This window comes from Megalobrama amblycephala, linkage group LG16 (assembly GCF_018812025.1).
Source record: "Megalobrama amblycephala isolate DHTTF-2021 linkage group LG16, ASM1881202v1, whole genome shotgun sequence".
Taxonomy (NCBI): Eukaryota; Metazoa; Chordata; class Actinopteri; order Cypriniformes; family Xenocyprididae; genus Megalobrama; species Megalobrama amblycephala.
In genome coordinates this window covers 11,592,519-11,616,003 of record NC_063059.1, presented here as the reverse complement: position 1 = coordinate 11,616,003, position 23,485 = coordinate 11,592,519, and the positions used below count along the sequence as shown (strand labels likewise).

The following is a 23,485-nucleotide window of genomic DNA, read 5'->3' as shown; positions in this document are numbered from 1 at the left end:
TTTACTAATACGTTAATAAAATCAAAAGTTGTATCTGTTAATATTATTTAATGGACCTGAGCTGACATGAACTAAAAATGAGTCATTGTATTTTTATTAACTGACTTTAACAAAGATTAATAAATACTGACTAATACTTACAAACTGACTAATGTTAACTGAAGAGTCCTTATTTTAAAGTGTACCGATAAATAAGAAGTGTTAACTTTACCCATCCACATATTCTAGCTCCCTGTGTAAAAAAATTGCTTGAAGATAGGACAGTTGTGCTGTAGTAAATTTTGTGGCCAGTAGTGGGCAGTGATACCTTAGAGAACGGTGATTTACTGACTTCACTGCATGTGCTTGTCTGCTGTACATAGACAATAGAGAGCTGAGGGGGGTGGAAAGAGGGGGTGTTTATGGGTCAGTATGGCTGCACTGAGCTGAACAAAAGGAAGGAATGTTGAAAAGATGAAATCGCACAAAGGAGTTTAAAGGGAGGAAAGACACTGCTGTAAGGGGAGGAAGTTTGAGGAGTTCAGAGGCGATGGACAGACCTTGATCAACTGAAGTTTGACAACAGAATGCTGCAGTAAACATCTGTCATGAAGTGTCTTTTTTTGTAAATGTATAATTTTTTTTTGTTGTGCTAAAATATTTCATCCTATACTAGCTTAATAGAAAACTTCAAGTAAGCAATTGTTAGGTTGACTTCCTGACTGACCATGTAAACACTCTGTCATGCGTTGTTTGCATGTACTAACATATCAACTACTTTCTCATGTGATGGTACGAGTTTTGTACCTTTTTTCGGCGCCTGTTTGTCTCAACAATGGCAGTAGGACTGCATGGGAAACCTGTTTGGAAACAGCCATTATTTTTGCAGTTGCATTTAGTGGTGCAGAAATGACACCCTCCACCAAACAACGAGTCCAGTGATAGACGGACCTTGTGGTTGACGGCAGAGCGGAAGGCCGGCATGAAAGCAGAGGCCCTATTCGGCTTAAAGGGGGAAGAGAAGCACGCTGTGTGCCCGCACCTCTGCTAATGAGCTTATTAACGAGTGGATGGCATGAGGGACCCTCGTTAGGACCTTCACTCACTCGTTAGAGAGATGTGTGGCTCGTTGTTTAGATACACGCTTACATACAGATTCCTTTCCAACTGAATAAATCTCTCAGTTACATCCTGCGCACTCAATATAGCCTGCATATCGTTTAACACGGTGCGAGAGAACAAGACTGAGAAACGTGAAACTTCTCGCATACTGCAGAGTATATATATGGTGCATACTGTAGGTGAGACGGTATGAAATGATACACATTTCAAATAGTTTGCTACAGTGTTGTCACAGTGTTGACTGTTGTTTGCTAAAACTGTTAAAAAAGTATACAAATATGTTTAAAAAAACTAATAAAAATAATAAAAGCACATGACACATTTACTAAAACTTTAAATTAAAAGATAATATATATAAAGAAAAGCTAATTCAATATATTAATAAATATAATAATATATAAATAATACAAAAATAACACTGACATGTATAGAGCCTCGCAAAAAAAAAAAAAAAAAAACACATGGGAAAATACATGCATATTGTGGCCACAAATGAACAATTCATTCCCACAACTTATGAATACATCAGCATGTCTTAATTCATTCCCTCGTTTTAAGTAAAGGGTGCACACAATATAACAAATTGTTCCCGCGATTTACTAAATTGTGTCCGTGTTGTAATAATTTGTTCCCTAGTTTTAGTTCAATCAAAACGAGGGAGCACATTAGTTCAGTGTGGCCATGATTTGCTAAAACGAGTGAACAAATTAAAATGAGTAAACAAATTCTTAATATGTGGCCACAATATATATATATATATATATATATATATATATATATATATATATATATATATATATATATATATATATATATAATCAATTCTCATTTTTACGAACCGGTATCGATTCTTAAATCCCAAGAATCGATTAGTCTAGTCTGTTTTCAGTTGATGAATGAGCAGAATACGTAGTGCCTCCCATCCAATAAATCACAATAATCTTTGTGCTTTGTTACTTTTGATATGAAGCAAAGTCTCAGATTTCAAATGACGTCCATCTTATTGTGAAATTCATAAAAAAAATACCGTTTTGGCGCTGTTTAATGTGGCGTGACAGATCGCTGTAGCGCCTCAGTTAAAGAGAAGTGCATGTGAACATCCTCTCCTCCGCTTTAATACCAGTTACAGCGCAAAATAAACATGAATGAACATCTGAAGGTATGTTAAAATATACAGTACAACTTACCGAAATCCGTATCATGTCTCGTGTAATCGCTCAATCAGTGTTTCCGCGGAAAGACGTCAATAAAACAGCTTGTAAACAATGTCACGTAACGTCACATTTACCTCAGAAAAACATATTCAGTGACCATAAACTCATTAGTCAGCTAGAAAAGTGACTCTAGAAAAGCATTCTGATAAATATAGCTATGAACCGTTACATATTCATTATTATTTTTAATGTTCTTCAATATTTTATGCATGTTTGAATAAATCAGTTATGACAGCTGTGATTTAAATGTTTATATTTCAAAATAAAGAATTGGAGTAGAAATATGATTATGTAATTCTAAACTTTATTTATAATAAAAACATCATTGAGTGTAATTTAAGTGTTTGTATATAAAAAAAGTTAATTTAACCTTCAATATTATTATAGTAGTATCAACTGACTCTCATGTGTAGTTTACAGCATTAGTCGAGAGATTTTTCCTTTAGAAAATTTGCCATGTACTGTAACTGAAAAACTACATCCAAAATAATTCGACATCGAATCGAATCAAAATCATAATCGAATCGAAAGCAAGTGAATAGTAATCGAATCGAATTGTGAAAATTGTCAATACCCAGCCCTAATAAATAAATAAATAAATAAATTATATATATAATATACAGTCAAACCAAAGATTATTATTATACATTTTTGATATTTTTGATATATTTTTACTAGTGGGTGCAGGACACTATAGTTCATTTATGTAAGGAGGATAGCAAAATAAAGTAAACTGTGACATATTATACCCAAAAATTATTCATACAGTGGACTACCAGTAAAATTGATAAAAATTTGAAACCAAAAATTATTCAGACACTGTTTTGCTTAAGTGTTATCTGACATAATTAAGATTATTTTTTTTCTGACACCGTTTAACTCTGAGATTTTGTCATTTTATTATCATTTTTATTATCAGTGAATAAACTGTAATAATGAATGAAATGTTCAAGGAGTTAAAAGTTTCAAAACAGCAATCAAAACCTATAAATAACTAAACTGTTAAACAATTCCACTTATTTCAACTTAAAAACTTAAGTTCTCTTGCTGTTTTAAACTAAGTATAATCATACAGGCTGTACAAGTCATTTCAACTCAAATTATATTAAAACTGACTTTAAAAAATAAGTTGAATCTTGTATAACTTATAGAAGAAAGTTGGAATTGCTTACATGTCCTCCTTGCAATATTAGTCTGAGACGGACATTTTCAAATTCAACTCCACAAATGGCCAAATCACTATTACAAGTTTTACAACCTTGCATCATAAAGATAACATTGTGGGTGGGACTAACCGAGACTGACGAATCATAATGCTTTATTTTGATAAGCGTATATGCACCTATAGGGTGAGGGAAAAGTAGGAAATCACCTGCAGTTGACCATGGAAACCATTTAATCATTCTTTTAAGTTATAATGAGATAAGATATTTGTCATAATTTTTATTGTTTATTAAATTATTCATACATCTATTTGGAAAATGACTGGCCCACTCGTAGCTTCACCACTGGTATACAGTATACAATGCAATATTCCATATACTGCACATTTTAGCAAAAACATTTGGTGACTTGTTCAACCACAAAGCATCGTGTACGCACTGCATACTGCACAGAATGTACCAGTAGTATAGTAGCGTGCCTTTCCCAATATAGCAGGAGGATAAATCTTTTGTAACGCAGCGGTGATGGATGAGGATGTCCTTGCTGTGTTGGGCTGCAGGAGGCGTTTTCGCTCTCCCCAGGGGCTGCAGCACACGCTCGCATGCGGAGAGATTCAGGTTAGCAGAGAGGAAGTGAGGGAGGCAGCTGGATATAAATGGACTCAGGGAGGCCCTCATACACCATCATAGATCATTTACATGTGGACGATAACAGCACTTATATTATGTTAGAGAAACATGTCCCCCCCATAATAATGGTGTAGTTACAGCATCCACCAGCAGGGGCTGACTGCCAAAAACTAACATGAACCTTCCCAAGTGATACTCTCTACCAGTCTTAACTTGTCACCATACTATCTTCAGTGATAATTTGCATAAACTTGTACTGTTTTCTCTTTTTTTTTCTGTAGATTTTAAGCACACCACAGAGAGTGTCTCATCCTGGAAGTATCCTTATTGGCAGCCCGTTTACACCGCACACAACACCGGTTGCCATGGTAACTCAGGCACACCCTCCCGAGGGCAACGAATGGACCCCGGGGTGAGCCACATGCCCATTTCTCACGCACTGATTTTAATGTGAATGTCTGAAAGCGCCCCTGCTGATGGCGCTCTAATGTCCTCATATGAAGTGAGGGGAAGTTTTTCACATTGGTAATCTGTAAACTTTATATGGGCCATTCTACAGAATTGGCTCAAAGTCAGAGCTGGAAACATTTTGAAAAAACGTCTTTGCCACAAATTTTGTATGTATGCAAATTGTATAATTTCCAAGGTACACATTTCTAGTAATTGTGCAGTTAATTCTCATATTGTATTTTCAGAAAGTTTTGGAATATTTTTCCTCTCCCCAAATTTGTCACTACCAAAACACAATAATAAATCATTTAATAAGAAGGGTTACATTGACCTATTAAGATTTTATTTACATCTCCCTTGTAAATATATCAGTAACACTTTCTATGAAGACCATGCTTATAATGAATTATAGCTCCATTTATACTTATTTATAAGCAAGTATTACTATTATATAAACGTATTTATAAAGACTTATTAAGACCTATACCGCATTACAAGAACAGTTATAGTTACATTTATATTATTTTTATAATTACTTATTAGTCATGCATTTTCCTTTTTAATGCACATTCATAATTCATTATACACTGATTTATTCTATGAATGTATTTATAAAGATGCAATCTGCATTGCTATAATGTTATTATGTTATAGTTACAATGACTTTTTATTCAGATTTATTTCTGTCAAATTAGTGAACATATTATTAATAGCTGTGTTGTGTTCTTATAAATACTTACTATGAGTAATAATGCAGTTACTAATCTCTATGAATGCATCATTGAAGGCTTTAAGTAAAGTGAAAATATAGGATGCAATTTTCTAAATCAAATGTTAAGAAATCATGAGGATGTGCTCATTATACATTTTAAATTGCTCACTTGTCAATGCAACTAATGAACAATTCCTGTAATAAAATAAAAAAACAGAACTCATTAATACAGTTGATTTTTTTTTTAAATCTTTTTTTAATGTTACATACTAGCAAAACACTGCAACAATATTTTTAAAGTGTAATTCCAAACTGCTATAAGCAATACCATGCAAATGGCTGAGGAGATATAGATTTTAACAAATCAAAATTACCATTCATGACTTCTAATGCAGTCTTCAGCCATTAAAGGGTCATGAAACCCTAAACCAAAATTTCTGAGATTTTAACAGAGGTATGTGTGTTGAACACCATTGAAGACAATGTTAGCATCTGTTAGATTTAATAGTAGGGGGAAATGGTTAAATTTTAGTTTTAGTACGCTATTTTCGTCTTCCGGGTTTAAAATCTTCATCCTGTCCACGTCACAGGCTGTGACGTGGCAGAGCACGATAGTGCTTTGATGACTCATCGGTGTTTCATAATTATTAACGAGACTGAGTTTTTTATCCAATGAGAAGACACTCTCTTAATTATTCATGACACCACGTGGATCTTTCCAATGACGAGGACGGTTAACGGCACTAAACAGCGAGAGAGACTGACTGACTGACGGTGCGTGTCCGTTGGCGCGGAGCGAGCGGGTAAGCGCGAGTGTTTTCGGTTCATTCCTATGAAGTTGAGCCGCGCGTAAGTTAAATGTGACGCTCAACTTCCATAGGAATGAATCTAAAAATGCTCTGGTCGCTTGCTCTGCTCCAGTCGACACGCAGCCTGACTGACTGAGCGTGTTGCAGGTTCGGCGCGTAGATCTATGCTATGTACGCAAGGTTTTTTTTTTAAGCGTTTTTTTTTTTTTCAAATATATGCATGTATAGTGTGTATATAAACAACTATATATTTTATAATGACTGTAATTACACATGTACATTAGTATGTTTTAAATAGAATTACGATTACTGTAGGATATATGTAGCAGGGCATTCAGTAACTCTTGAAAAGACAAAAATAAAGTGTCAGTGTATTTCATTAGATTTTAACTTTTCCAGTTTTTTAAAAAATTGTAGTATTTCCTCACGTTTTACCACTGATTTTAGTGACAGTCGATATGCATGGGCTACTGGCGATGAAAGTTTCCCCCCTCCCCTCTCCTCTCTTCTCACAGCCACCACGCCCATTTAAGTTGCATTTTTCAAAAAGATTGTGAGCTAGACTTGAGCTGAAAGAGGGGGGTTTCATGACCCTTTAAAGACATAATTGATAACTAATTGGTACAGCGAACAAGAGTCTATGGAACTATTTTATATTCTATCATTTATAAATCAGTGTATAATGGATAATAAGCATGTGCATTGAAAAGGAAAATGCATGACTTAATATAAATATAAATGTATCTATAACTGTTCCTTTAATTCAGTACAAGTCTTAATGAGTCTTTATAAATATAATTATAGAATAGTAATACTTATAAATAAGTATAAATGGGGCTATAAATCATTAAAAGCATGGTCTTCACAGAAAGTGTTACCAATATATTTTTTGCTATTTTTCACAGGTAAATCAATAATAATTACAATTTTAACAATATTTCAAGAGTAATTTATGCGATTTGTTGCATTTTGAATCCAATCTTTCTTTGTAAAAGGCATAAAGTGTATCACACTGATTTCAAAGTGAAGGATTCATTAGTTTAAATAAACATTGAACCAAACACTATAATAACATCTCAGTTGATAAATCAGTATACTTTATTTTTGACAAAACATCCATGTTTCGGTCATGACTGCACATTTTCGGTAGTGGCATTAATGTGTAATGTGTCACATTAACGAATTTTAACTCCCATACTAAAACACTACTAAAACATACATGATTTGCATAACTGTACTAAAATTTTGTTAAAATGGTGTTTCCTTTTGTCACTACCAAAACAATGATGACATGTTTCAGTAGTGACAATTTTAGATACTTTTGAGCCTAGCTCAAAGACTCTAATCAGCACATGGTTAGTTAGCACACTTCTGAACAGTTGTACACAGAAAAAAATGTAATTTTATCCAATAACACTCAAAAAAACAAAAAAAACAATAATGTCACAACCAAAATTTCACGTAGTAGTGCCACATTTTAGATACTTTTGAGCCGCTCAAAGATGATAATCAGCACATTGCTAGCTAGCACACTTCTAAAGAGTTGTACACACACAAAAATGTAAAATTTTATGGAATAACACCCAAAAAAAATGTGCTTAATTGCTGGTAAAAAAGGTATTTGGTAGTGACGTTCCTTAAAGTTACATACAGATTTGAACATCTAATATTTGAAGAATTAAATGCTTTTTAAATGTGTTTTTTGGTTGCGGGACAGCAGTTCGCACCAATTCTGTAGAATGGCCCATATAAGCTGTAGATATTTCACAGCTTAAAATTCAAATATATTTTGAAAACTCAACCTTGTGTTGAGTATTTGTGGCCTTCTCTTTGTAGGAACAAAAAAAGGACACATGACTACATTGATTCCTATTACTCAGACAGGTGGGCATCTGTTTTTTACATTGTACATTTTTAAAATCATGTTTAAAAAGATGTTTGAATATATCATAGAGGATTAGAAGAAACGGTGATGACACTTGACATGTGTTTTGCAGGGACGGGCTGTGTTCGAGCGACTCCTCATCCAGGTAAGTGAGTTGAGTTGGGGGACATTGGGATCAATAGCCACACTTGTCTTTAAATGGATGTGCCCATGGGACAAATGTGTATGTGTGTGTAAGAGAGAAAAAGAGAGCTGTAGTCTCACTAGGATTTATGAGGCTCAGATGTTCTTCAGGACGGTGGAGGATCACAGCTGCACACCCAGTTGTGTTTCAGAGCCCCTGTGTCCCTAATGAGTTTCTCTGTTAACATAAAAACACACACACAAGCCCTCCTTCAGCTGCTTTTCTGTCTTAATTGAACATTATTAATGCCATGGACACATCTGTGCTCGACTCCGTCACTAGCAGTGCTGGGCTCGTTACTTAAAAAATGTAATTTATTACTCATTACTGCTTAATCCTTTCAAAAGTAATATTATTACTTATTATTTTCTGGCAACAGTAATTTATTGCACTAATAGTTATATTACTTTTCCTTTACGCCTCACGGAAGTTGTAATTGTGTATCTTCCCCATAAAATTCTTCTAAAATGTTACTCACAACATATTTCTGTCTCATCGTTTGACCGAAATCCACATCAGGATCAGCTGGATCACAGTCAGATGTTATAACAAAATGATGACTTTTAAGTAGAAGTGTTGTATTAATCTCATTAATTGTCATGTAGCTTGAAGCTAATGTAGCTGTAATTTCTCTGTTACCCATATACAGTTATATTTCATGGTGTATTTTATCAAAAGAAATCACTTAAGTTCATAAGAAAATGTCTCATTTTCCTAAAAGTATTTTAAAAGTAGCAAATCCCAGGCCTGGAAAAGTTTTGGAAAAATAAATAAGCCCAGAAAAGTCATTGAAATTTGTTTCAAAATGTTTAAGTGAAAATATGGGTTAAACAAACTACAATACTTAACATTCATTTGATCCATCCGACTGCGGCATTCCATCAGATTTGGTTTTGCAGCGTTGAGCATTATAACCAATCACACACGTTTCTGTTGAACTTATGAATGTGATGGCCAATCAGAGGGCTTCAGATTAGTCATTAATCAAAGAGCTTTGTTCGGTGTGCACGCTTTCTGACTGAAACTCGCGAATTCTCCCATCATAAACAACAATGTAAGAGATTCATGTCACAGTGTGGTCATCTTTTGCCATTTTAACGGGAGTGTTTAAACTCACGTTATGGACAGCTTCATGATCGGTCACATTCTCTGCTCCAGTTATTCCACTTATTCCAGTTAATATAATTTATTCATCATGCTGATAAGATTATGTGAAGTCTTCATTTCTAATGCTTAAAAAGCATTAAATAATTCATAAATGGTTCTTTGTTTGTTTTATTTGTGTAGCCGGAATATAACATGCAGTTTCCTCAAACACAAAAACATTTTTATGTATTATGTTAATCAGTATTAATAATCATTATTACAATATCAAGAGCATGAGTTCCTGTTAATTTTATAATTTATAAGCAACATTAAGCAGTCTGTGTAAATAAACATTTATGCTCTTTCAGATGCAGATTCTGTTCCACATTTGCAGTGTAAAGATGGCTTTTATAGTCTATAGTCTATATAGTATTCTGATTGATTTAAGTAATTGGTTAAATGTAAGTATTTGACATAAAAGACAATACAGGTAATCATAAGTCTGGCAGTTGCAGTTTGTACTTGTAAATTGCAGAAATTAAAAAATAAACAACTGTTTTTGGGGATTTCAAATAGGGACGTTATCTTGTTGATGATTGATGGTTATCCAATGAGATTAATGGTAAATAGTAGTTTTAAAATCTTCTTAATTACCAAATTTTGTATTCCAAATGTTTGTCTCTGCTACTGCCACCTTGTAAAGTTACTGTTAGTGTTACTGGACACTTTTATTTACTTGTTTAACATTGTTGCCTCCTATTGATGTAAGTGAATCCGTTGCTACACAGTATTTTATCTAACCGTCTTACTGGTGTGTTAGTGTTATTTAAATAAATGTTGTTACATTAAACAACATAGCTTGTCATTAATTAGTTAAGATATGTTGTGACTTTGGACATGGATTTTTATTCTTATTTTACATGTATACACAGACGTTTCATGGAACGTTAGGTCAGGAATATTTGCCTCAAAAGTCATGGAAATTTATTGGTAGAAATGTGTACGAACCCTGACTGTGGTGCTTGTCTGTTTGGTTTGTTGACACTTGATCGAGTTCTTGTCAATATTACTGCACATGATCCTCAATATATTAAAGTGTTAACCTAAATATTTGCTTTTACAAATATAAGTCAGTAATTATAGCCACTCAACATTATGGTGAGGAAAAATGTTAATTGATGACAGAAACCATGAGAATTAGAGTGAAGTAGAGACTACTTCATTCTTACCTTTTATAGTTTAAAAAATCCATTCAGGATAAACTTGATAGTACAGTCAGCAATGCTGTAGCCTTTATGTAAAAGGTCACGTGCTTCGTTTGTCCAATCAGTGACATTGGTTTGGTTAGTTTACCCAAAAATGAAAATTATCCCATTATCTCACCCTCAAGCCATCCTAAGTGTGTATGACTGTATATATCTTCTTTCAGACAAACACAATCGGAGATATATTTAAAAATATCCTGACTCTTCCAAGCTTTATATTGGTAGTGAACGGGGGGTGTGTTTTGAAGCCCAAAATAAATGCATCCATTCATCCATCCATCATAAATATAATCCATACAACTCCAGTGGGTTAATAAAGGGACCTTCCGAAACAGGGTTTTTGTAATAAAAATGTCCATATTTAAAACTTAAAAACTTAAAAAATTAAAAATTAAAATAACCGGCTTCCGCCAGATGACATTACACATACTGCGCAAGTCGACTTGCACCAAATGAGTAATCCTCTGACACGATAAATGACGCAGGATGTAGGAGTATCGTAAGCTTAGACGCCTCTCACTGTTCAAACAAATAGGGCTAGGCAACAAATTTAAGCTCCTCTTCTCTTATATTGAAATCCTCTGACATTTCTCTTCTTTTTTTTTTTTTCTCGTTTTAGACTTCTAGTTCGTGACCGGTGTTTTGTTTTGCGCTCTCCACTGCTCTTCTGCGTTCGTCATAAAGTCATGCGTGGGGTCAGAGGTCACTCTTCCACCCCAAATCGATGGATACAGCCATCTGACAAAAGCTAGTTATTATACTTAATTAAGTTTTAAATATGGATATTTTTCTTAAAAAAAAAAAAAAAAACATCGCTTCACTTCAGAAGGCCTTTATTAACCCTCTGGAGTCGGATGGATTATATTTATGATGGATGATGGATGGATGCATTACAACCATTTTTGGGGTAACTATCCTTTTAAAGGTGCTAAAGAGGATCTTTTCGTCGCCTGAGAATCCAAAGACTGTTACTGAGTTTTTGAAATGAGCGCATGCGTAAGAACAACCCCCCTCCTTCACAGCTCAATTCAAAGGAACGCCTCCCAAAACTCGTGCACGAGTATTGGAACACGAGTGTTTACCACCGGCATTCGCTGTGTCGTGTTAGTGGATTCATTATGTCGGACTCACCGCATGTAACTCATAATCTGCAGTTGTTACTCCTGTCTCCTGACAAAAACATCGCATGCGGCGCCTGTGGAGTGTGGAAAGTTACTGGAGCGCGCAGCCGCACACGTCTCGCACGAGGAACGTCACGGCAGTGATTGACAAGCCAGAGAGCCAATCGTTTACGCGATGATCGCGTAAACGATTGGCTGATGTTTTTAAGGCCCTATCTCGTGCACAGATGATGTATATTAATATTATTCCTTTCAGTGCACCTAATAAATAGTCTTTTATCAGTTAGTAAAGACAGTTTCAAGTAATATTGCAAAAATGTATAAAACAAAACATCCTCTTTAGCACCTTTAATTGTTAACCCCAGTTAAATCTTAAACAGTGTAAAACGTGAAGCAAGATAACCCAGGATTCTGTTTAATCCAGGGTTTGGAATGACCCAGGGTTAACTATTTCAATTTTATATTCTGATTTGATATAGTTATTTCCTGTTTAGACCCCTATTAATTATTTATAGCATTTCTCTGAATTGCTCACAGTACAAACACAGACACAGATTGTTACCCTTCTGTGACTCTCCTCATTTTTGCTGCATTCTGGCAGATGTGTCTTCTCCTGCGAAAGGTCAGATGAATCTCCCTCCCCCTCTCTTCTCCTTCCACTTCCTCTTTTTCAGCCGTCCATCTTTCCCTCCCTCCCTCTTTTCTGTCCTGAGACTGCATTTCTCTGATGCTAAAACATTCTTCACAGGGGGGAACACATCTCAGCACTGTTGCTAAGCAGAAATCAGTGTGTGTGCATGCATGTTACACACAAGGACCTGCGAGAGCCGCTCGCACGTGTAAATGCGTGTCATATTCACAGTCACACACACACACACACACACATATGCTGCGTGTGAGTCCCTCTTACAGCATTGCAGTACTTCCAGTCAATTAGGGGTGAATTTTGGTGAGCTGGGGTCTGGAACTAATTTGTCCTGACGACTAAAACCCCAATCAGCCACTACTGCACCCTCCCTTCCCCCGTGTTCCTCTCGTTTCTCTGCACCTCTCTCCTTCATTGAGTGACAGTTACGTAATTCACCCACAGTGCAGTTGCGTTTTTTCATACAGCATGTGTGAGAGAAAGAGAATGAATGAATTTTCCTCCGGACCATTCCCGCTTGAGTACTTGGCACATCATCGAACCCTGAGCCATCTCTTTGTTTTAACTCTCACAAGCACTTGCACGCACCACAGCCCCTGCAGCGCGCATGTATTCGACATCAGATGGTGCATCACGGCATGTGTAACAATAGTGAAGCACAGAAAGTTTGATGTTCCCTAACTGATCACAGATAGATTATGTAACTGATATGTATAGCAGAATGCAAGGCCTTCAAAGTGTACTTAAAGGGTTAGTTTACCCAAAAATAAAATTTCTGTCATTAACTACTCACCCTCATGTCGTTCCAAACCCGTAATACCTTCATTCATCTTCTGAACACAAATTAAGATATTTTTGATGAAATCCAAGAAGGTTTTTTTTTTTTTTTATGCCCAATAGAAATCAGCATAATTACCATCATTCAAGGTCTAAGAAAGTACTAAAGACATCATTAAAATAGTCAACATGACTACAGTAGTTCAAACTTAATGTTATGAAGGACAAGAATACTTTTTGTGTGCAAAAAGAAATACAAAAATAATGGCTTTATTTAACAAATTCTTCTCTACCCTGTCAGTCTCGTACGCAGTTGACGGAGTAAATGCAGTTCAGCGCTTCTGTGTTTACGTCAGAACGCCAGGGCAGTATTGGCTGGATCCTGCGTCAGCATCACACACATGTGTCGTGCTGATCACGTGAACAGCCTCGGCCAATACCGAGCCGGCGTTCTGACGTAAACACTCTGTCAACTGCGTACGAGTTTGACAGGGTAGAGTTATTTCTCTAGAGTTAAACATTCTTGGGAACATCTGGTTTAATGTAAGTACACAAGTCAACAAAATATATAACATTCGTTCTAGTGATTTTTGGATATTTTAATCCTAAAATCTTACATATTCTGCCTTTTATGGAAACTGCTAACTCTTAAATTCTCTTTACGCTGCTTTTTCTTATTTTTTCTCCTCGATTTTGTTAGGGAATTGTTGGAGCTATTTTCGCCTGCCGGCATCATAAGCACTTCGGTATGATAAAGTCGGAATGAATTTAAAATTCACCATGTCTATTTTGTAAATACATGTTATAGATCTTATTGTGAACAAATGTATGTCAGACTTCTCCAAACATTTAGTCTGCTTTTAATGCTTTTAAAGGTCTGTCACTACTTCCGTTTCATTGTAAGTATAAAATTGTTATATATAATGGTATATATACAAAAAAGGTTTTTTTGTTAACTTTGGGTTACCACTCTATGTACTATGCTAGCTTAGCCTTACCCTACTCAAATGTTCACTTATACATCTTTATGCACATTATACATTTTTGTTTGATTAGGCCTTAGACCTGCCTACTACCCATGGATTTGAGGCACACTCGGCTAACAAAAACTTTAACACCACCCTAGAAACACCCACAACACTCTAGAAACCATCTTGTAATGCCCTTGCATCATGGCTGCCAGTTTTGCATTAAGAAGTGCCACTAAAATTTAGTTTATAACTGAGTATAGTTTTTTATTCTCATGTGGTCCATTTTATTTGTGACACACCTTCCTTTTCTCTGGCCTTCATAAATTGAGTGAATGAGTGTGTTTGTATTCATGCAGTGGTGCCGCCGACGTCACATTGAGTCAGTCTCTCTCTCTCTCACACGTATCGTGTGTGCTTGACGCATCCTGCAGTGAGCTACGGTGACACGACTCGGGGCCAAAGACCCAGTGAAATACGAAGCACACATGAAAATGTGCACACGCATGCATGCCGGGAGCACAAAGAGGTGTCACAGCCCTGGACATGCTGTTTCTTTGCCAGATTGTATATATAGAATCACACACTGGAATCAACAAACGGCAAATAGATATGATGAGTGTAAACATGAAATATAGGATGAAAAATGATACTGCAACACATATCTGCTATTTGTAGCAGGGATGAAATGTATCTCTGCTCGTACTAAACGCAGACTACTCTCAAACGTGCCATCAGTTACAGAGAGCAGAGCTCAGTTTTCTGGTTCACAAAACCACTTTAAACAACAGCCCATCATAAGACTTCCTAAGTGTGTGTGTGTGTGTATATGAGAACTCAAAGGTACATGGAGTATGCATGTCCATTAATCTTTTTCCCAGACATGTGTTTGGAATACACATTTTGCCTGCTGGGAATTGCAAATTTAGTTCGGTCACTTTTCACTGCAAAACTATAGAAGACACAAACTCAATTATATTTTACATGAAGAAAATGGAGCTTTATTAAAGGGATAGTTCACCCAAAAATGAAAATTACCCCATGATTTACTCACCCTCAAGCCATCCTAGGTGTATATGACTTTCTTCTTTCAGACAAACACAGTCGGAGTTATATTAAAAAATATCCTGGCTCTTTCAAGCTTTATAATGGGAGTGAATGGGGCACGAGATTTTGAAGCACAAAAACGTGCATCCATCCATCATAAAAGTAATCCACACGGCTCCAGCGGGTTAATAAAGGCCTTCTGATGCGAAGCGATGGGTTTTTGTCAGAAAAATATCCATATTTAAAACTTTATTAAATATAATAACTAGCTTCCGGCAGACGGCCGTACACATGGATTTACGGCTCGAACTAATCAAACTCAAGCTCTTCTTCTCTTATGTTGAAATCCTCCGACATTTCTCTTTTAAAAAAAATTCTTCTTTTAGACTTCTAATTCATGATCGGTGTTTTGTTTTGCTCAGTCCTCTGCGCTCACGCGTTTGTCATTACGTCATGTGTCGGGTCAGAGGTTACTCTTCTGCCGTAAATTGATGCTTACGACCATCTGTCGGAAGCTAGTTATTATAGTTAAAGGGATAGTTCACCCAAAAATGAAAATGTGATGTTTATCTGCTTACCCCCAGAGCATCCAAGATGTAGGTGACTTTGTTTCTTCAGTAGAACACAAATGATGATTTTTAACTCCAACCGTTGCCGTCTGTCAGTCAAATAATGCTAGTGGATGGGAACTTCTACTATAAGAGTAAATAAAACTTGCATAGACAAGTCCAAATTAAACCCTGCGGCTCGTGACGACACATTGATGTCGTAAGACACGAAACGATCGGTTTGTGCGATAAACCGAACAGTATTTATATAATTTTTTACCTCTAATACACCACTATGTCCAACTGCATTCATCACTCGATTCGTAAGGTCTGATCGCGCTCTGACAACGGCAGTGATGTCTAGCACTCATTGAAGTATATGCGTGAGACATCACTGCCGCTGTCAGAGCGCGATCAGACCTCACTAATCGAATGCTGAACGCAGTTGGACATAGCGGTGTATTAGAGTTAAAAAATGATATAAATACTGTTCGGTTTCTCACACAAACCGATCGTTTCGTGTCTTAGGACATCAATGTGTCGTCACGAGCCGCAGGGTTTAACATCAAATTTTCATTCTTGGGTGAACTATCCCTTTAATAAAGTTTTAAATATGGATATTTTTCTTAGAAAAACACATTGCCTCGAGGAAAATGGAGCCCTTTTAAGGTTGCCTTTACACGACACCGTTTTCAACTAAAAATGGAAAATGTGCGCAAACTTTTAAAAAATGGAGGAGTTTAAGTTTTGTGAAATTAGATATTATATTAGATAATAAACAAACACAACGCACCTATAGACTGAACACGTAATGGGCATGTGCGTGATGTCACTGTTTTCACAAATTCTTGTTTTTGTAGTTACAATACTTGTTCAGTCTATAGACGCATAGTGTTTCTTTACAAAGTGACATCGCCAACTACTGGCCTGGCAGCAGAATACAGCGTTTGTAGTAATTTTTCACAGATCCGTGTTAATGGGATTGTTTTGACAACATTGTCATCTGTACACGAAAAACACAAAGGAAAAACTTTTCCATTTTTATTATGTGTAAACACACCCTTGGTATCTTTTTTTTTTTTTTGTAATATAGTATGTTTTTTCTACAGTGCATTCATTTTTATTTGAAAGCAAACCAACATTGAACAATTGTGTGTTGCATTCTATTAAAAATGAATGCAACATCTTAATATTACTAATCTTAACAATCTTTATTTTGTTTCTGCAAAATATAATTTCTTAATTTATACAAAAATTAAGAAAAATAATTACCCTTTACATTTAGTGTCCAAACACGAAGCGTGCAAACTCTCTCTTTCTCTCCATCTCTGCAGTAAGAGAATGAAGAGGGCCGATAAGAACGGGAAAGGCCTGAGGCACTTCTCCATGAAGGTGTGCGAGAAGGTACAAAAGAAAGGCACTACGTCTTACAACGAGGTGGCTGATGAGCTGGTGGCCGAGTTCACCCATGCCAGCAGCCTGATGCCCGCCGACTCGGTGAGTGTCGCAAGATCATGATATGACTTTTGAAGCTTGATTCATAATTATGGTCAATATTTACTGTTGATCATGCTTGTTTAAAAAACCTTAACACAACTATTACATTTGGGGAATAACTCCCACACTCAGCCTTAAAAGTCATAATGGTTTTTACATAATGCTTTCTTCCAGTGCCATTTGATATTGATCTACGAATGTTTACCTTGTCTTGGACTGCTCTTTCAGATATGAAATATGCATATAGTCACCATTATGCCTAAGTGACCAGCACTTACTCAGTGTCTGTTTACACAGCAGAATAAAACAGCTGGACCAATAAAAGATGTTAAAGTTCTACAGGTTCCTCCTGCTGCCTCTCATGTTAATATGAGCTGTGATTTATCGGTCTGTGGTTTATGAAGAACGTTGAGCACTTCCTGCAGTACTGCACAATGTCCACCTCTCGTCTGGCTCTATCCCAAAACCCTAAGCAGGAACAGACACTTAAGGTTGATCTCAGATAATATCTCTTATATAATGAGAGTTTGAGTTTGGGTTTGGACCGCTGGCCTTAGATCATTGCATAAGGACCGTTTCTACCTGGAGTGAGAGCGGCGTGTTGTGAATATTTTCCGGTATTAGTTCTGACAGTCCACCCGATGTTTCCTGGACTGAAGTTTTAATCTCTCTGCCCTGGTGGAATGCTAAAAGGTGTAATTAAAAAAGACTTTAGCGCAGACACAAAGGGTTTGGTGTACGACAGGACTGGATGATCGCACATCTCCATGCGCTTTGTGATTGTTAATAGAGGGTGTGTGTTTGCACTTGCAGCAAGCGTACGACCAGAAGAACATCCGCCGGCGTGTGTATGACGCGCTCAACGTGTTGATGGCCATGAATATCATCTCTAAAGAGAAAAAGGAGATACGCTGGATCGGCCTGCCCACTAACTCAGTCCAAGAGTGCCGCAACTTAGAGGTGGGTGTGTGTGAAAGACCAATTCACAATCACAAATGACCTTCTCATTTATTCTAAAAAAGATATGTGCATGTGCTTCATCTCCCGGTTAAAGGGACTGTTCATCCAAAAATGAAAATTACCCCATGATTTACTCACCCTTAAGCCATCCTTGGTGTATATGACTATCTTCTTTCAGACAAACACAATTTGTGTTATATTAAAAAATATCCTGGCTCTTCCAAGCTTTATAATGGTAGTGAATGGTAGTCCTGATTTTGAAGTCAAAAAAGCACATCCATCCATCATAAATATAATCCATACGGCTCCAGGGGGTTAATAAAGGCCTTCTGAAGCAAATTGATTGTTTTTTTACGAAAAATATCCATATTTAAAACTTTATGAACTAAAATAACTAGCTTCCAGCAGATGGCCAAAACAAGTTGACTTGCGCCAACAGAGTAATCTCTGACTCTTATATCGAAATCCTCCGATATTTCTCTTTAAACATTCTCGTTTTAGACTTCCTAATTCATGACCGGTATCCTTTGTGCTTCCACGTTCGTCATTGTGTCATGTGACGGGCCAGAAGTTTCTCTTTGATTTGTGTAGGCCATCTGCTGGAAGCCAGTTATTTTAGTTTATAAAGATTTAAATGTGGATATTTTTCTTACAAAAACCCATCGCTTCGCTTCAGGAGGCCTTTATTAACCCCCTGGAGTCGTATGGATTACTTTCATGATGGATGGATGCACTTTTTGGGCTTTTAGAGCACCATACTTTCCCAACTGATAACGTTCACTTAAAGGGTTAGTTCACCCAAAAATGAATTTCTGTCATTAATTACTCACCCTCATGTCGTTCATTTATCTTCAGAACACAAATTAAGATATTTTTGATAAAATCCGATGGCTCAGTGAGGCCTGCATCGCCATCAAGACGATTAACACTTACATTGGCCAGAAAGACATATTTAAAACAGTTCATGTGACTACAGTGGTTCAACCTTAATATTGTAAAGCGACGAGAATATACTTTTTGTACACCAAAAAACAAAATAACGACTTTATTCCACAATATCTAGTGATGGGTGATTTCAAAACAAACCAACATTGAACAATTGTGTGTTGAATGTTGATTTGCCTTCTATTAAAAATGAAGTTTCGAAGCTTCACAAATCTTTGTTTTCGAATCACTGGTTCGGAGCGTGTATCAAACTGCCAAAGTCACGAGAACTACTGAAATTTCGAAACACTAATGACGTAACGAAGCCTCGTTTACTGAAATCACGTGACTTTCACGCTCTGACACCTCTGAATTGAAACAAAAGATTTGTAAAGCTTCGAAGCTTCATGAAGCGTGTTTTGAAATCACGCATCACTAGATATTGTTGAATAAAGGTTTTTTTTTTTTTTTGGCACACAAAAAGTATTCTCGTCACTTCATAACATTAAGGCTGAACCACTGTAGTCATATGAATTGTTTTAAATACATCTTTAGTAGCTTTCTGGGCACTGAAAGTCTCAATTATCTTGTTGGCAATGCAGGCTTCACTGAGCCATCAGATTTTATCAAAAATATCTTAATTTGTGTTCTGCAGATAAACAAAGGTCTTAGGGGTGTGGAACGGCATGAGGGTGAGTAATTAATGACAGAAATTTTCGTTTTTGGGTTAACTAACCCTTTAAGACTTGACCGGCTGTGTTTACATGAATACTCACCAAGACTTTGACTTTTAGTACTGTTTTGTAGTAGCCTATTAATATTGCGATATTTCGATAATTTCGATATATCGTGCAGCCCTATCGGACATATAAAAATATATGGCTAAAAATAAAATTGTAATTTTTGTAGTGAAGCCAGTGAAAATGTTGACAGGACAAGCAAAACTCTAAACTACTACAAACTGGGTCGACAGAAATAAAATCTTTATTGTTGTACATACACTGAGCATATTCCAGATCAATGAATAAACAAAAGACATGTTCGACAGGTTCATTTTGCAGAGTCGGCAGCGTTTTTGACACCCAGAGTCCAGATTAATACAGGCATATCTGTCTGTCTTATTCAGATTTCAACCAGAATAACCAGAGTATTGGATTAATTGGGGTGTGGGAATCGCCCAAGACACAATCTTACACAGATCATGCTTAATAAGCGAACAGCTTGTTCTTTTAGGAAACGGTTTAAGCAAAACCTAATCGACACACACACATTTTTGCCTGTTACCCAGTTTGCTTTGCATGTACATGCCTTTATCGCAGGCCTGACTGTGTAACAGGAGGAACAACCTGATCATTTCAAAATCTCGTATAAATGCTAATGTCTGTTGTCAGTTTATTGATGTGCATGTAAACCCACAAAACAGGTTGTTCTTGTATGTACTAGAGACACAGGTTGATACACTATTAATAATAATGCCTGTACTAATACTAACACAGGCATTGTGTTAATAATGGACACAATGTGTGTGTTTGAAGAGCCTGACACCATCTGTTAGTGTCACATCTGTGGCTCTCTGACTAGGGCTTGCATAGACTAGTGAGTAGTCGAGAGATCGACTACTTCAACCACTAGTCGGCGCTGTCGGAAACAATCAACTACTCGAGCGTGCATTAACTATATATTCAAAATGCAATTGTCACCAACAGACACCATGCATCAGATGTGGAAGTATTTCATCAAGGATAGCAAAAATATCATAATTTGCCAACTCTGTAAGATTGCTTTCAAATCAACCCGAGCACATGAGAATGCATATCAATAGTATGCGCGTGTAATCTCGTAGAATAAACGGCAAAATGAGTTTTGATGGCATATGATACACAGTTTTTCGCGTGCGTATGATATGCACTTTACGGTGTGTATATAATACGCTTGGTAGTCTTGGGTAGGATAGTGGTGTGGGGTTCGTGCCTATATTGTATGCCATAAAGTGCGTATCATATGCACGCCAAAACTCATTTTGGCGTATATATTCTACGAGATTACACGTGCGTACTATTGATACACATTGTTGTGAGACTGGGTTCAACAGCAGTATGACAGCTATGCACAGCTAACTATGATTGAAACATCCAACAACAAAAGCAAATGCTAGTGAGATGCACACACCGAAGCAAACGAGCATTGGTGAATTCTTTACGACTCTCTAAAAGCGGACATTGCGTCTGAAATGAAAGGCAAGAAGGTCTCTCTGTCTCTACTGATCTCTCGATGCGCTTGTATTTCTAAATGCAAACCAGCGATCCATGAGCTTGACCAAAGACTGGTGTGGGGAGAGGATGATAGCAACAATGACTTGTGTTATTACTGTTAAAAACTTGGTAAATATTAAAGTTATTATTATAAGTTGTTATTATTAAATTACTGTATGCATGCAGCCATGCACATAGAGTTTGCAGATATGACGCGAATGTTAGGATTAAAATGTTGCGAAGCGGCTATTTATTTGGCTTTACTCTGTTACATGAAAATGAAAATATTTAATGTCATAATTATAATGTTTTGAGAGTTTACTTATGTAATTGTTGCATTCGGTTATGAATTAATAAACATTTATTGATAAGAACTATTTCATGTCTTTTCATTTATAGTAGCATAGTCGAGTAACTCGAGTATTGTTTTGATAAGAAATCGACTAGCAGAAATCAGTAGTCATGCAATCCCTACAGCTGACAGACAGAAACAGAGGGTGAAAAGAGGATGATGATGATGATGATAAAGAGGAAGGGTGGGGGGAGCAGCTCATACACCTTATCTGTTGTCTGTGTGTTTATGTACTCTAAATACAGATATACATGACAGATAATAACACATTTATGTGTGTGTGGTCATCTTTCAGCTGGAAAAACAGAAGCGTTTGGAAAGAATCCGACAGAAAAGAGCCCAGCTAGAGGAGCTAATATTACAGGTTTGTTCCACACCTGTTTGTGTTTGTATGTGTGTGATGTTTTGGTAGGGAAGGTCTCAGACCTCGCAGCCAAAATTCCAAACCGCTCTACACATGGGAATCATCTGTAGAAGAGGAATTAAACGATTCTCACTCTGATTCCACTTAGCGATTCCAGTACTTTAACATTTAACTCTACATTTATCTATCCATTTTAGTACAGATGAGGAAGTTCCCACCAATAAAGTACTGTTATTCTGTTCATTTCTAGTTGGGTATGAAGAAAGTAATGGCTTTCTGTTGAGTAACTAAAAGTGCTCCATCTGGTTTAGTTTATGAATCAGTCATTTGACAATTGATTCATGAGATTGAGTCTTTTTTGACTGAAAGAAATGAGTAAGAACTGGTTCTCGATTCTGAACAATTTGGCTGGGAAACTTAAGGCACCTCACGATCCAAGCTAATTCCCATTTTGAAAATCACAATCGGATTATAAAACAATTCGTGATCTACATTTTTTTTTTTTATTAATGAATGCGTTTACTGACTTTGAATATCAAATGTATGTGTTGAATTCTATTCAGTTGCTTATATAAAATAAGTAGTTTTTAAAAGAAGTAATTAATAATAAAAAAGTATTAACTAAATATAGATTTAAAACATACGCACAAATATAAATTAATACAGGGAACAAAGAAAGAAATTACAAGCAATGATCAAAAAGTACTTTTAGTATCTGAAAGTCTGTTACATAACAGTCAGGATCATTATTATGTACGCCCCCAATATTTGCATATGCCAGCTCATGTTCAAGGCATTACACAAGGGCAGCCAGTATTAACGTCTGGATCTGTGCACAGCTGAACCATCAGACTAGGTAAGCAAGCAAAGACAATAGCGAAAAATGGCAGATGGAGCAATAATAACTGACATGATCCATGATATCATGATATTTTTAATGATATTTGTGAATTGTCTTTCTAAATGTTTCGTTAGCATTTTGCTAATGTACTGTTAAATGTGGTTAAAGTTACCATCGTTTATTACTGTAATCATGGAGACAAGACTGTCGTTATTTTCATTTTTTAAACACTTGCAGTCTGTAGAATGCACAAACACAACTTCATTCTTTATAAATCTCTCCAACATTGTGTAATGTTAGTCAGGGAGCATGCGATTTAAAGGGGCAGCAGCCTGAATCGGCGCATATTTAATGATGACCCAAAATAGGCAGTTAAAAAAATTAATTAAAAAAAATCCATAGGGTATTTTGAGCTGAAACTTCACAGACACATTCAGGGGACACCTTAGACTTATATTACATCTTGTGAAAACTGGTTCTAGGGCACCTTTAATGTATCTTTGTTACACGTTACATGAATTTACTATGGTAATACTTATAAATTAAGCATAATTGCATGCAACTAACTCTAAACCAAGCCCTAATCCTACCCTAACCCTATAGTATATTCATGTAGTTAATTAATAATACTCAGCACTTCAATGTATAATTATGTATAAAGCGCCATCAATGCTAACCAGAAAGGATGA

General features: G+C 36.3%; 1 protein-coding gene across 5 annotated transcripts in view; it reads left to right on the top strand.

Moving 5' to 3' along the window:
- tfdp2 (transcription factor Dp-2) overlaps positions 1–23,485 on the top strand; it is a 73,709-nt gene that overhangs the window by 41,295 nt on the left and 8,929 nt on the right. For all 5 annotated transcript variants that reach the window (XM_048160412.1, XM_048160414.1, XM_048160413.1 and 2 more), the window contains 6 exons: positions 4,390–4,520; positions 7,916–7,963; positions 8,077–8,109; positions 16,941–17,103; positions 17,917–18,063; positions 21,887–21,955. In XM_048160412.1, the coding sequence (XP_048016369.1) occupies positions 4,390–4,520; positions 7,916–7,963; positions 8,077–8,109; positions 16,941–17,103; positions 17,917–18,063; positions 21,887–21,955 (591 nt within the window). The remainder of the gene's footprint in view (positions 1–4,389; positions 4,521–7,915; positions 7,964–8,076; positions 8,110–16,940; positions 17,104–17,916; positions 18,064–21,886; positions 21,956–23,485) is intronic.